The sequence below is a fragment of the Cornus florida genome, unplaced genomic scaffold, assembly GCF_030987335.1.
Source record: "Cornus florida cultivar Cherokee Brave unplaced genomic scaffold, ASM3098733v1 CherokeeBrave_3.0.0_Hap2_Chr08, whole genome shotgun sequence".
Classification (NCBI taxonomy): domain Eukaryota; kingdom Viridiplantae; phylum Streptophyta; class Magnoliopsida; order Cornales; family Cornaceae; genus Cornus; species Cornus florida.
This window is the reverse complement of record NW_026775578.1, coordinates 37,274,580-37,286,896: the sequence shown is the minus strand read 5'-3', so window position 1 is coordinate 37,286,896 and position 12,317 is coordinate 37,274,580. Positions and strand designations below refer to the sequence as shown.

General features: G+C 37.9%; 2 protein-coding genes across 2 annotated transcripts; both read left to right on the top strand.

Moving 5' to 3' along the window:
- The first annotated feature begins 384 nt into the window (after nucleotides 1-384).
- LOC132270062 (TMV resistance protein N-like) lies at nucleotides 385-7,417 on the top strand. The gene is made up of 7 exons (XM_059771272.1): nucleotides 385-643; nucleotides 731-956; nucleotides 1,523-2,121; nucleotides 3,828-4,339; nucleotides 4,466-4,741; nucleotides 4,805-5,911; nucleotides 6,017-7,417. Exons 1-7 carry the CDS (start codon nucleotides 385-387, stop codon nucleotides 6,623-6,625), a joined length of 3,588 nt encoding a protein of 1,195 aa, XP_059627255.1. The 3' UTR covers nucleotides 6,626-7,417.
- A 3,276-nt stretch (nucleotides 7,418-10,693) lies between these two features.
- LOC132270061 (uncharacterized) lies at nucleotides 10,694-11,813 on the top strand. Its single transcript, XM_059771271.1, has 2 exons — nucleotides 10,694-11,293; nucleotides 11,421-11,813. The coding sequence occupies exons 1-2, from the start codon at nucleotides 10,694-10,696 to the stop codon at nucleotides 11,811-11,813; spliced, it is 993 nt and encodes a 330-aa protein (XP_059627254.1).
- The last annotated feature ends 504 nt before the right edge of the window (nucleotides 11,814-12,317 follow it).

Sequence of the window (12,317 nt, the reverse complement as noted above, 5' to 3'; positions counted from 1 at the left end):
AAGTGCAATTGATCATACCTTGTTTTTACGTCATTCAGGCGGTAAGACAATTGCTCTCATTGTGTTTGTCGATGATATTGTTCTTACCGGAGATGATACTACCGGAATTGCTGAGGTTAAGAGAATCTTGGCAATCAGTTTGAGATTAAGGATCTTGGTCCCCTACGGTACTTCTTGGGCATTGAGGTGGCTCGTTCCAAGGCTAGCATTTTCATCTCTCAACGCAAGTATGTTCTTGACTTGCTTTTTGCTTCTAGTCAGCTTAGCGCTAGTCCTGTTGATACTCCGATTGAGCATTATCATCGATTGGCTGATTCTGAGGGGGAGTTGTTATCAGATATTGGTCAGTATTAACGACTTGTGGGAAAGCTCATCTATTTATCCATGACTCGACCTGACATTGTTTATGTCGCGAGTGTCGTGAGTCAATTCATGTACTCTCCTCGTACCCCTCACCTCGATGCAGCTATTCGGAACCTTCGCTACTTAAAAGGGTGTCCGGGCCGTGGTATTTTGTTTGCTAATCATGGTTACTTACATGTTGAGGCTTGGACAAATGTTGATTATGCAGGATTAGTTTCAGATAGGAGGTCAACTTCGGGTTATTGTCCCACTATTGGTGGTAACTTGGTTACTTGGCGCAGTAAGAAGTAGGATGTTGTCTCTTGATCTAGTGCAAAGGCAGAGTTGCTATTGTTAAAAACCTTGATTACAGACTTGTGCCTTCCAGTGTCGCTTCCATTCTCACTGTACTGTGACAACAAGTCTGCCATTAGCATAGCAGCAAATCCCGTTCAACATGACAGGATTAAGCATATAGAGGTGGACCGTCACTTTATTCGAGAGAATATTATCTCTGGTCAAATTTGCACTCCATTTGTCACAAGCTCTCAGCAGCTTGCAGACATTCTTACAAATAGTGTCAGCAAGATTGTGTTTGAGAATGCATTGTCTAAGTTGGGTGTTTCAGATATCCACGCACCAACTTGAGGGGAAGTGTTAGCATATATGATAGCCACGATTTATGAAATGGCTTGTCATAATAGCAAAGATGTGATTATGTTATAGAATATGCTTTAGAATATTCTGTGATTTGATTTAGATTTAATTTAGTTTTCTTTCTTGTAATATGAGCAGTGCTCTTTTTATCTATAAATACCAGAGCTGTGAATGAGTGATTCATCTCATTCAAGACTTTACACAATTCTCTCTTTTTTCTTCTTTTTATATTTCTACTATTATTCTATCCTTTTTAGAATTATTTTCTTTGAGTTGTTACTTTTAGCTGAAATAGTATTTTGGGAAAGCACATTTGCCTAGAATGTCATAAATGTGTGTCAATATGCTTAGATGTGTTGTTGTTTCAGTTTCTCTTTACAGTTCATTTATATTTCTATAACTATTTCAAACATTGAATAATATTGAATTAAAAATCAACCAACATTGAATAATATTTCTTCATTTCATTATTATGAATTTTAAGTTCTCAACTTAACACATGGTCATGATTCTAACTCTACAGCCATGAGTCAAAATGTATTGTACAAATAATTGAAGAGATTTTCAATAAACTGAACCATACATCTCCACTTGCTGCCCAGTATCTGGTTGGAACAGAGTCTCGTGTGGAGAAAATGAAATCATTGTTGTCTGAAGGGTTGGATGAGATTCGTTTTATAGGAATATGGGGAATGGGGGGAATAGGTAAGACAACTATTGCAAGAGCTGTTTATGACCGGATCTATCATCAGTTTGAGGGTAGCTGCTTTCTCGCAAATGTTAGAGAAATCTCAGAAAAACAAGGTTTGGAAGCTTTACAAAAACAACTCCTTTCTGAAATACTTACAGGGAGTAATATAAATATAACTGATACTGTTAGAGGAGCAAGCATAATAATATCCAGACTACGTTTTAAAAGAGTTCTTCTTGTTCTTGATGATGTGGATAAACGGGAGCAACTAGATGCAATAGCTGGAGAGCATGGTTGGTTTGGCGTTGGGAGTAGAATCATCATAACAACACGAGATAAACATTTGTTAACTGCTCATGGAGTGAATGAAAGTCACGCAGTTGAGGCATTGAATGAAGATGAAGCTATCCAGCTCCTTTCTTTAAAAGCCTGATAAGCGCCGAATATTGTATATTCAAGCGCCCTAAATTGCATTAGTAAAGTCCGTTGTATGTTAATTTATGTAGATTATCTTCATTTCTATGTTTTTATGCATTTTCAGGTTCATTGGCCAAAATGGAACAAGAATAAGGCCTTGTGGAATCTTGAGCAACAAAAGGTGCCAATGCTGAATTCTGGCAGCAGTAGAACCTGGACTTTGCTCGCCATTTTGACCTTCCAAACTCGAGAACTGAACTTCCCTCATAACATTAAAGATTTAGAGCTCTGAATTAGCTTTCTAAATCTTCAAACGGTTTGTCATTCGGAGCTCGGAGGAGAGAGTTATGGCCTTGTTACCAGAGGTGCGCAGAACTGCCTGGCAGCAATGAAATTCTGCCTTGATCTTCATTTTCGACCAACCATCCTTGAGAATTGGATCTCCACCAAAACATGAAATATTTATAGCTCTGAATTATCTTTCTAAATCTTCAAACGGCTCATCATTCGGAGTTCGGAGCGCAAAGTTATGGCTATTTAACCAAAGTAGGTCTGGGCGGAGCAAGTGAAGCATGGAGCTTTTTACACTAAATTCGAGTGCTCGAGGCCTTGCTTAGAGTGCTCGAATTTTGGGCAGAATGCTCTTCGGAAATGGCTCATTTCAGCCCACTTGCACCTTGGTTTCTTCATTTTGTTTTCCTCTTTAATGAAGTGGTTGGAGATATTGGTTGGTGGCCTTTTGGTGGTAGATAAGAGGGATAAGAGCCACACAATACATTAAGCTTCATTTTGGCAAGTTAGAGGAGAGAGAAGGGAGCAAGAAGGAGGAGTTCTTGAAGCTTCAAGGAGGGTGCACAAAAATGGAGATAAGGATCAAGCTTCTTCTTCAATCTAGGGCCACCATGGGTAACTAAACCCTCTTCTAGGGAGGTGATGAAGCCCTCTGTAGTAAGCATGTTCTAGCCTTAGTTTATTTTGGGGAAAATGATGTATATATGTGATTATTTCACAATCTAGAGTTACACTTGATGTAATGAACCTAATTTCTTATAAATGATTATGATGAATGTATTATCTTGTCTTAGATCATCTTTACTCATGATTGTATGCCTTGCATTTCTATAGTGACATTGGAAATGAGATTGTGAAATGGGTTTCTTGGCATGTTGTATGAGAATCTTGATATTCCATAGCTTAGGACCCTCCTTTGATGGACTATTCTTGACTCTTGACTTCATGTGCTCCTATCATGTGATTAAAGGCTTGATAATCTCTAACTTAGTAAGCATGTCCAAGGCTACACACTAGTTTAGGTAGTTCAAACATGTGCATCTTTGATAGGTTATACTTGCCATTGATTTCATGAATTTCTTGAAGGAATGTAGCAATTTTGGTTGTAGCATTCCATGGTCACATATTTATGTTGTTTCCCCAATTTAGCTCTAATCTAGCATGTGTTTAGGGATGGAGCGGATTCATTTCCTTAGGCTTCTCTACTTGTATTATATCTCTTTACTTCCTAGCACATTACTATTTTATGCATTCTAAGTTCTAAGTTTAAGTGACAAACAAACAAAACCCTCTATAAACCCCTTATCATTCTAAGAACAATTCTAGACACTTAGGTTGCCATAGACTAGCGCAGTCCCAGTGGTTCGACTTACCCGACCAATAGCCCTATTTTACAATGATTCGTGCTATTGCGAAGGTTGATGTTTAGTTGATCAACCGATCAAAGCCTTCAAACAAAGTTTTCCTTCTGAAGGTTATTTGGAGCTCTCAAACCAGATAGTAGATTATGCTGGTGGCCTTCCATTAGCACTTACAATTTTGGGTTCTTTTCTATATGGTAGAAAAACAGATGAATGGAAAAGCACATTGATTAAGCTGCACAAAATTCCTAACAAAGAAATTCTTCAGGTGCTTAAAATCAGTTTCTACAGACTTGATGAAATGGAGAAGGAAATTTTCCTTGATATTGCATACTTCTTCAAAGGGAAACACAAGTGTAATGTAACAAGAATACTCGACAGTTGCGGCTTCTGCCCTGGAATTGGAATACCTGTTCTTATTGAAAAGTCTCTCATAACTATTTCAAACGATCGGTTTTGGATGCATGATTTGATACAAGATATGGGTTGGTATATTATTCATCAAGAATCTCAAGAATCTTGGAAACGTAGCAGGTTGTGGCTTCGAGAGGATGTTTGTTATGTTTTGACAGAAAATATGGTAAGATAGCTTGTGAAAAATCAGCTTTTCGACTAATAGATATTTTATTGAAGAAGCCAAATTTTATAATCCTAACCGACATTTTATATTGCTTCTTTACTTCTGCTTTGTGCTCTCGGTTGTTAGGGGACAGAAAAAGTTGAAGCCATGTGCTTGGAACTGCCTAAACCTGAAGTTGTTGATCTTAATTCTGAAGCCTTCAGAAAGATGAAGAAACTGAGGCTATTCAAAGTTTACAATGTGGTGTTCAGTAAAGGTCCTGCCCACCTTCCAAAAGAGTTGCGGTGTCTTGATTGGCATGCATACCCTTCAGGCTCTCTGCCAGCAAGTTTTCAGGCAGAGAATCTTGTTGAACTTAGCATGTGTTATAGCAGCATCAAACAACTTTGGAAGAAAATAAAGGTGTGATCAATATTATTAATTTTAACTATATTGAATATATTGTCATGTTTCATGAGAGCCTAGTATTCTAATTTTTTCCATTTGTTTCAACTGCTTCTGGACAAGTTGAAGGTCATCAACCTTAGTCACTCTCATAGGCTATCCAGTACCCCGGACTTCACAGTTACTCCAAATCTGGAGACCCTGAATCTTGAGGATTGTATGAGTTTGGTAGAAGTTCACTCATCCATTGGAGTTCTCAAAAGGCTTGTTTTTCTAAGCCTGAAAGACTGCAGAAATCTGAAGAGGTTTCCGAATGGTATTCACTTGGAATCTCTTGAGACTTTTATTCTATCGGGCTGCTTGAAATTAGAAAAGTTCCCAGAAATCTTGGGGGATATGGTTTGTTTAACAGAACTTTATTTGGATAGAACTGCCATAAAAGAACTGCCCTCGTCAATTGAACATCTCACTAGCCTTACCTTGATGGATTTGAGTGAATGCAAATACCTTACGATTCTTCCTAGAACCATTTGTAGGTTGAGCTGCCTTAAAACTCTCACCCTCTCTGGCTGCTCAAAGCTTGAGGAATTGCCAGACAACTTGGGAAATATAAGATGTTTAGAGGAGCTTCACGCGAATAAAACTTCTATCAAACAACTACCATCTTCTATTAATCTTTTGGAAGACCTCAAAGTATTGTCCCTTAGTGGATGCAAGGGAACATTATCTCAATCATTTTTTTCATCTTGGTTTTTAGCAAGGAAATGTGAAGATTCAATGTCTTTGGTGCTTCCTTCTTTAACAGGTTTGAATTCCTTGACAAAACTTGATCTTAGTGATTGCAATCTGTCTGAAGGAGGGATTCCCAGTGACCTTGGCAGTTTATCCTCTCTGACAAAGTTGAATTTAAGCAGAAACAATTTTGTTAGTTTACCTGAAAGCATCTCCCGGCTTTCTCAACTTGAAAAACTCAAGTTAGTAGGCTGTAAGAGGCTAGAAGCATTACCAAAGCTTCCATCGTGTATACTTAAATTATTGGCAGATGATTGCCAATCATTAGTAAGCGTTGGAGATCTGTCTACAAATTATAGATCACTGTGTTCGGTCACATTGTCAAATTGCTTGAAGCTGTTAGAGAATAAATGGAGGGAAGATGTGGGTGATATGTTGTTGAGATTTCTGTTTCAGGTTACTTTCTCTCTCTCTTTCTATATATATATGTGTGTGTGTGTGTGTGTGTGTGTGTGCACATGTGTATATATGAATGAATGACATGTTGTTTTCTTGGTACAGAGGCTCTGTGTTGTAAATTCTGAATTTTCTATGTTTTTACCCGGAAGAGAGATTCCAGAAATGTTCAGTCATAAGAATTTAGGTACTTCGACATATCTGCAACTGCCTCCAGATTGGTGTAGCGAGAAATATATGGGGATTGCGGTGTGTGCTGTTGGTGACTTTGCAAATGTAAAATCAGCTATGGATTTGCCAGATATAATTTTAATTTTCACAGGCCGTTATAATAGACAATATATTCTTGGGAAGGGTTTGTGTTGGAATCCCACAGATAGGAACGTTGATTCCGAACACATGTTGTTGAGCTATCTTCCAACTCATGTCCTTGGGATTGGGAGTGGGGCATGGGATCAAAATTCAAACAAATGGTGCCAAGTTGAGGTTTTATTCGACTTTGGTCCAAGGACGTTGCCAGCGAAGAAATGGGGAGTACATGTAGTGTATGAGGAAGATGTAAAAAAATGGAAGGATGGGTGTGGAAATTTGGGAATCATTGAGGATTCAGATGAAGCAGTACCAGTGGAAGACAAAGATAATACTCTCAAGAGAAAGCGCAATGACTCTGATGATGATCAAAGTCCCCGCGCTAAGAAAGAGCATGTATTTTGAGATGGCACCACAATTGTCTTGAATCTCTTTAAACCATCATCAGATTTTGTGTGTCCCTTTTTAATTTTTCTCTTCTTAGAATAAACTATGGCAACAATATACAATATAGTGGATGCACTCTATGGTTCTATCTGTTGCTTGTAGTGTGCGAGGAAGACAAAATAATACTCCGAAGAGAGAGCGTGATGAGTATGAGTCTATGACCCCCCCACAACACCACGATGAAGCACACAAGGCAATGGAAGTGCCTTTGATGATGATGAAAGCCCAGTAGCTACGAGAGAGTATGTATCTTGAGATCGCACTACAATTGTCGAGAAATGATTCTTAGGGATCTGAATCTGCCTCTCATTTATAAATTCGAGTTTTTTCCCATATAAGCATTTTGGATGGTTTTTGTTGTGTGCTGATAAGATAGCAAAAGAAGGTGAATGGTTTTTGTTTGAAGATTTTTTAATGAGAATTGCTGGGTTTCTACTGAAGATGAAGATGAAGATGAATATTTTTTCCTATACGATAAGCATTTTGGATGAGTTTCTACCACGTCAGGTTCAATTAACATTTTGTCTCGAAATTTTCATTGGTTTAGGGCTTTAACCATTGTTTTTAGTGTTGATTTTGAACTTGGGTATTTGAAATTCATGAAACAATTCAGTACTGTGGTATTAATGTTTCTTGTAAGTTCTTTGTATGCTAAACTTTCTCAATTATAGTTCGCTTTAGAATAATTAGAAGGATCGTTTCGTTTACTTTCGTCACATATAATTTTGATGTAGCATTTGACTTTGTATAGTCTTCTTTTAGTATTATCACAGCTGACACTTTTATATGAGAAAAACAAAAGGATGAGAACTGAGAAGAGTCAGGAAACACACGAGATCAAAGTAAAAGGTTGCAGCAGTTTGGGAAAATAAAAGGTGGTATGTTGAACAACCTCATTTATAAAGAACAGTTTAGGTTGTCGCTGCTCATCTTTCGCTCTTCACACACAAGAAAGCCTACTGACATTTCTTTTGTATCAGTTGCTATTTTGATTTTTTTTTTTCTTAGTTGGGACTCACATACACTGCCTCCACTGAGACTGGAACTAGTAGTAGCCTTGTACCGTTAAACCACAGTCCTGTTGGTCTATTTTGATTTTTAATGTATGATACTAATGTTTCGGCAAATCCAAAGCTTATTGTTAGACTATTTTTGTTCAAATTATATTGTGATAATTTTAGCATTTGTATATACTACTACTATTCTTTGTGTTAAAAAAATGGCGACTGCTGCAATAAGCTACAACTCTATCCCATGTCTGTGGCAAGTCTCGTGGCGGCAGATTTTCTCAGTTTTATATTTCATTGTGATGTTGCGATCGAAATTTGGTGTCGGGTCGCGTTGCGATCTATTTATTACTCGACGACCCGTTTGTTGAGTTTTGTGTGGGCCGTTTCTGTTCATGGATCGTGGGTCCTAATTAGTACTTTCTTGTAATCCGATATATAAGGATATTTAGGGTGTGAGAGAGACGAATTTCGTACAGAACTGAGAGCGAGGGGTTGAAACTTGTAATCTTCGATTTTACACACAGTGAACACTTTCGCCGAATCTCTACCGTGCATGTAGGCTTTGCCGAACTATTTATAAATCTTTATGTTCTTTATGTAGTGTACTTATTTTTCTGTCGCATTTCGTAATTATTACTTAATTCGCTGCGTTTGTCGGAACACTCATATTTGTTGCAGTGACCGAAAATCAATTGATGGAGCTGTTTGTATTTCTCATTTGAAAATGCCATGATAGATTAGTGTCTTATTCTTTTTATTACGGTGCCTAAAGTTCGATAATACCACATGACACACAATGTTTGATTTCGAATGTTTGATTTTTGAATTCACGTCGGATCTAGTTATTATAGTCGGATAATCTGTTAACCTTGTTTGTACAAATAAATACAAAGATGACAGATTAAATTTGAAAGAAATGACACGTCTTATTGATTGATCTTATGGCACAACAGTACACATTAGCTTCGATATGAAGGAATGCACACAACCACATTTCTCTCCATATATAGGGAGTAGGAATTCTTTGTTCATGTTTTCTCCATATTTAGTGAAAATGAAATTGTATGAAAAAACAGTACAATATGATTTCACATAATTGGAACCAAAATAAACAATCCAACTTATTTTTTTTATTTTATTTATTGATAAATAAGGTACTTGATTAAAGGAACCAGTGAGAGAGGCATGCCTACCCCCTCTATGTACAAGCAAAGAAAACATGAAGAAAGAATTCATACTCCATATATATGGAGAGAAATGTGGTTGTGTGCATTCCTTCTTCATATCGAAGCTAATGTGTATTGTTGTGCCATAAGATCAATCAATAAGACGTGTCATTTCTTTCAAATTTAATCTGTCATCTTTGTATTTATTTGTACAAACAAGGTTAACAGATTATCTGACTATAATAACTAGATCCGACGTGAATTCAAAAATCAAACATTCGAAATCAAACATTCTGTGTTATGTGGTATTATTGAACTTTAGGCACCGTTACAATATGATTTCACATAATTGGAACCAAAATAAACAATCCAACTTATTTTTTTATTTTATTTATTTATAAATAATCTACTTGATTAAAGGAAACCAGTGAGAGAGGCATGCCTACCCCCTCTATGTACTAGCAAAGAAAACAGAATCCAACCGATCTTTAAAATTATTCTAATCTTTAAATTGTTGGAACACTAATTTACAACCTTTCGATTTGGAATCAATATTTGAGTCGACGGTTATTTATTATAACTCAATATATAATATTATTTGTGTTATAAAGATAAAATACAACATATTGATAGAGAGGAACTATTATAGAAAGTGTGGAGGGAAAAATCTCCCCTCCAATAAGAACCAGCCACGTCATTAAAGTAAGTTAGAATCCCAATTGATCTCAAAAAGCCCATCAAAGCCCAATCTAGGTCAAGGCCAAATAAAGTTGCCACTGACCCAAGGTTATTAACATTAACCTCTTGACCTACTATAGATTCGTCCGGCCCATTCACATCCTAATCCAAGTCCAGTTCAAATTAATCAAAGTCCTGTTTACTTAAGGATTCTTCATATAAGGAAGTTATCCATGGGAAAGTCTTGCATGGAAGGAATTATAGAAGGAAAGAACTTTATAGGTAAAGAATTGTATATAGAATGAATTGAAGGACAAGTATGGCGAATTCTACCATAATTTCACTATCTTTTTGTATATAAATAGAGGCATAGACCTCCAATAAAATTCATGGAGCATTACAAGCTTTTTTCTGACTTATTCTTGTTAATTATTTTTTTATTTTGAGTGAGTTGTATTTATTCTTTTAGCTTTTTGGTTAAATGAATTTTTGCACATACACTTTGGCGCTATCTGTGGGAATCGTATAGAAACATACCCCCATGAGTGAATTGAAATATTTTATGCTACTATGATCCCGGATGTCAATCGGAGAAGCCGTAGCCGCAGCCGATCAACAGATAGAACTAATGCAAAAGATGCGAGAAGAGTTCTTGCAGCAGTTCTAGACCCTCCGTCAAGCAAACGAAGCTAGTATGGATTAAATTGCGTTGCTTCAGCAAAAGAACAATGCTCTCCAGACAACCATGGCGTAGATAGCACCACAACCACCACCAGGCAATGTAGCAAGAGCTCTCCCCAACCACTATTCCTCATGTTGACGAAGCTCAAGCCAACAAGAGTCGGCATGAGTAGAGAACGAGAACCGAGGCAGTAGCTTCGGACAACCACCCTCATCACACACAAGACGAACAAGTCGAATCCAGCTGCAAGCTCACAGTATGGACAAATGGCATTCAAGATGGTGTCCAGAAGGTCTTTGATGAAAAGAAGCTCCTGGGGATTCAGACACCCGCCGAGATAGCAAGGGAGCATAAGGCCTCTCTGGTGAAGACTCCATTCACTAATCAGATATACTACGTTGACAAACCTAAAAAATTCACCATACCAGCCTTCACTTAGTTTAATGGCACAAGAGACCCTTCCCGTCACCTCGATCATTACTCTCAGAAGATGGCTCTGGATAACCACAAAGACGCATTCATGTGCAAAGTTTTCCTAACTAGTCTGACGGGAGTTACATTAGAATGGTTCAAGAATAGGCCACACAAGTCCATCCAGAACTACGAAACTCTGTGCGCCATATTTCTAGCACAATACTGCAGTAATAAGAAGCAGAAAAAAACTATCGCTGGTCTTTTCGCTATAAGACAGAAGAGAGGAAAAATGTTACAAGATTTCTTATCCAGATACAACATGGAGGCTTCGGAGATAGCAGATTGTCACCCTAAGATTGTTGTAGAAGCATTCAAGATCGGCATGATCCAAGGGACTAAGTTCCATACCTCTTTAGTCAAATACTCCCCTCTAGATATGCAAACTCTAAATGCTAAGGTACAAATTTACATTCGGCTTAAGGAGAATGTAGCCCATCGAGCACAACATGCCACCCTCGTCACGGTAGAAAATAAGCCTCGGGAAAAGCTTCAAGTTCAAAAAGTCAAAGAAATCAGTATGCCTCAGCACCAGTTGCCCAAATACTTGAGACATAAGACCGAAGAGAGAGTAACACCTCTCCGTACCACATTGGCTCGATTATTCCAGGAAAACAAAGTAAGATTAATTCACAGTCCCTCAACCAATGCGACAACCCCTGGAGAAAAGGGACAAAAGCAAACACTGCGCCTACCACAGGGATTATGAACATATAACTAATGATTGCAAATCCCTTCGGCTAAAGGTAGAAAATATGATAGCCAGAGGAGACCTAGCAGATTATCTCAGGCAGAAGGAGCATACTAGGTCGAAGAAAGTTAATACTCGAAAAGTAGAAGGTAATCAAGTGAAGGTCATTCATGCAATACATGGAAAATCGGAGGAAGACCAAGAGTCAGAAGAGGTGTATCGCTCTAGGCTGAGGGCTGTCCACAAGCTAAGAAAGTTATCCTTAGTAAATACCATCACTTCGGGCAGTATCAGCATCGGATTCAGAGATAGAGATTTATCCAGAGTGCAGCTTCCCCACGAAGATCCACTCATTATTAGTCTTCTGGTAGCAAACTGCATGATTCAAAAAGTCTTGGTAGACCCTGGCAGCAGTGCCAATATTATAACTAAGGTAGCCTTTGAGTAGTTAGAAATCCCATCGTCGTCAGTTCGAGCTACATCCAATCTATTGATGAAGTTCGATGGAATGAAAGTGGACCCTATTGGGATAATCGATTTGTCAGTCACTGCTGCAAAAAGGACACTGAAAGAAAACTTTGTCTTGGCAGAAATTCATCCTTCCTACAATCTCATTATGGGAAGAGGTTGGATTCACCAAATGAATGGAGTGCCGTCTACTCTACATCAAGTGATGCGATGCTTATCTCCAAATGGAAAAGAAGTCATTAACCTTTGGGGAGATCAAGTTGCTGTAAAAGAGTGTTACATGTTGACATTGAAGGAATCAAAGAAAGGAGTTAAGATATCCAATTCAGATACAACCCCTGAAGGTGTTACTAAATAGCAATTACACAGCCCTCTGCCTAAGTATTCAGAAGCTGAAGCAGAGGCAGAAACAGTAAAGCCCAGTGAGGAATCTTTTGAAGCTGTAGAAGTTATCCTCAGTAATTCACAGAAAGTCACTTACATG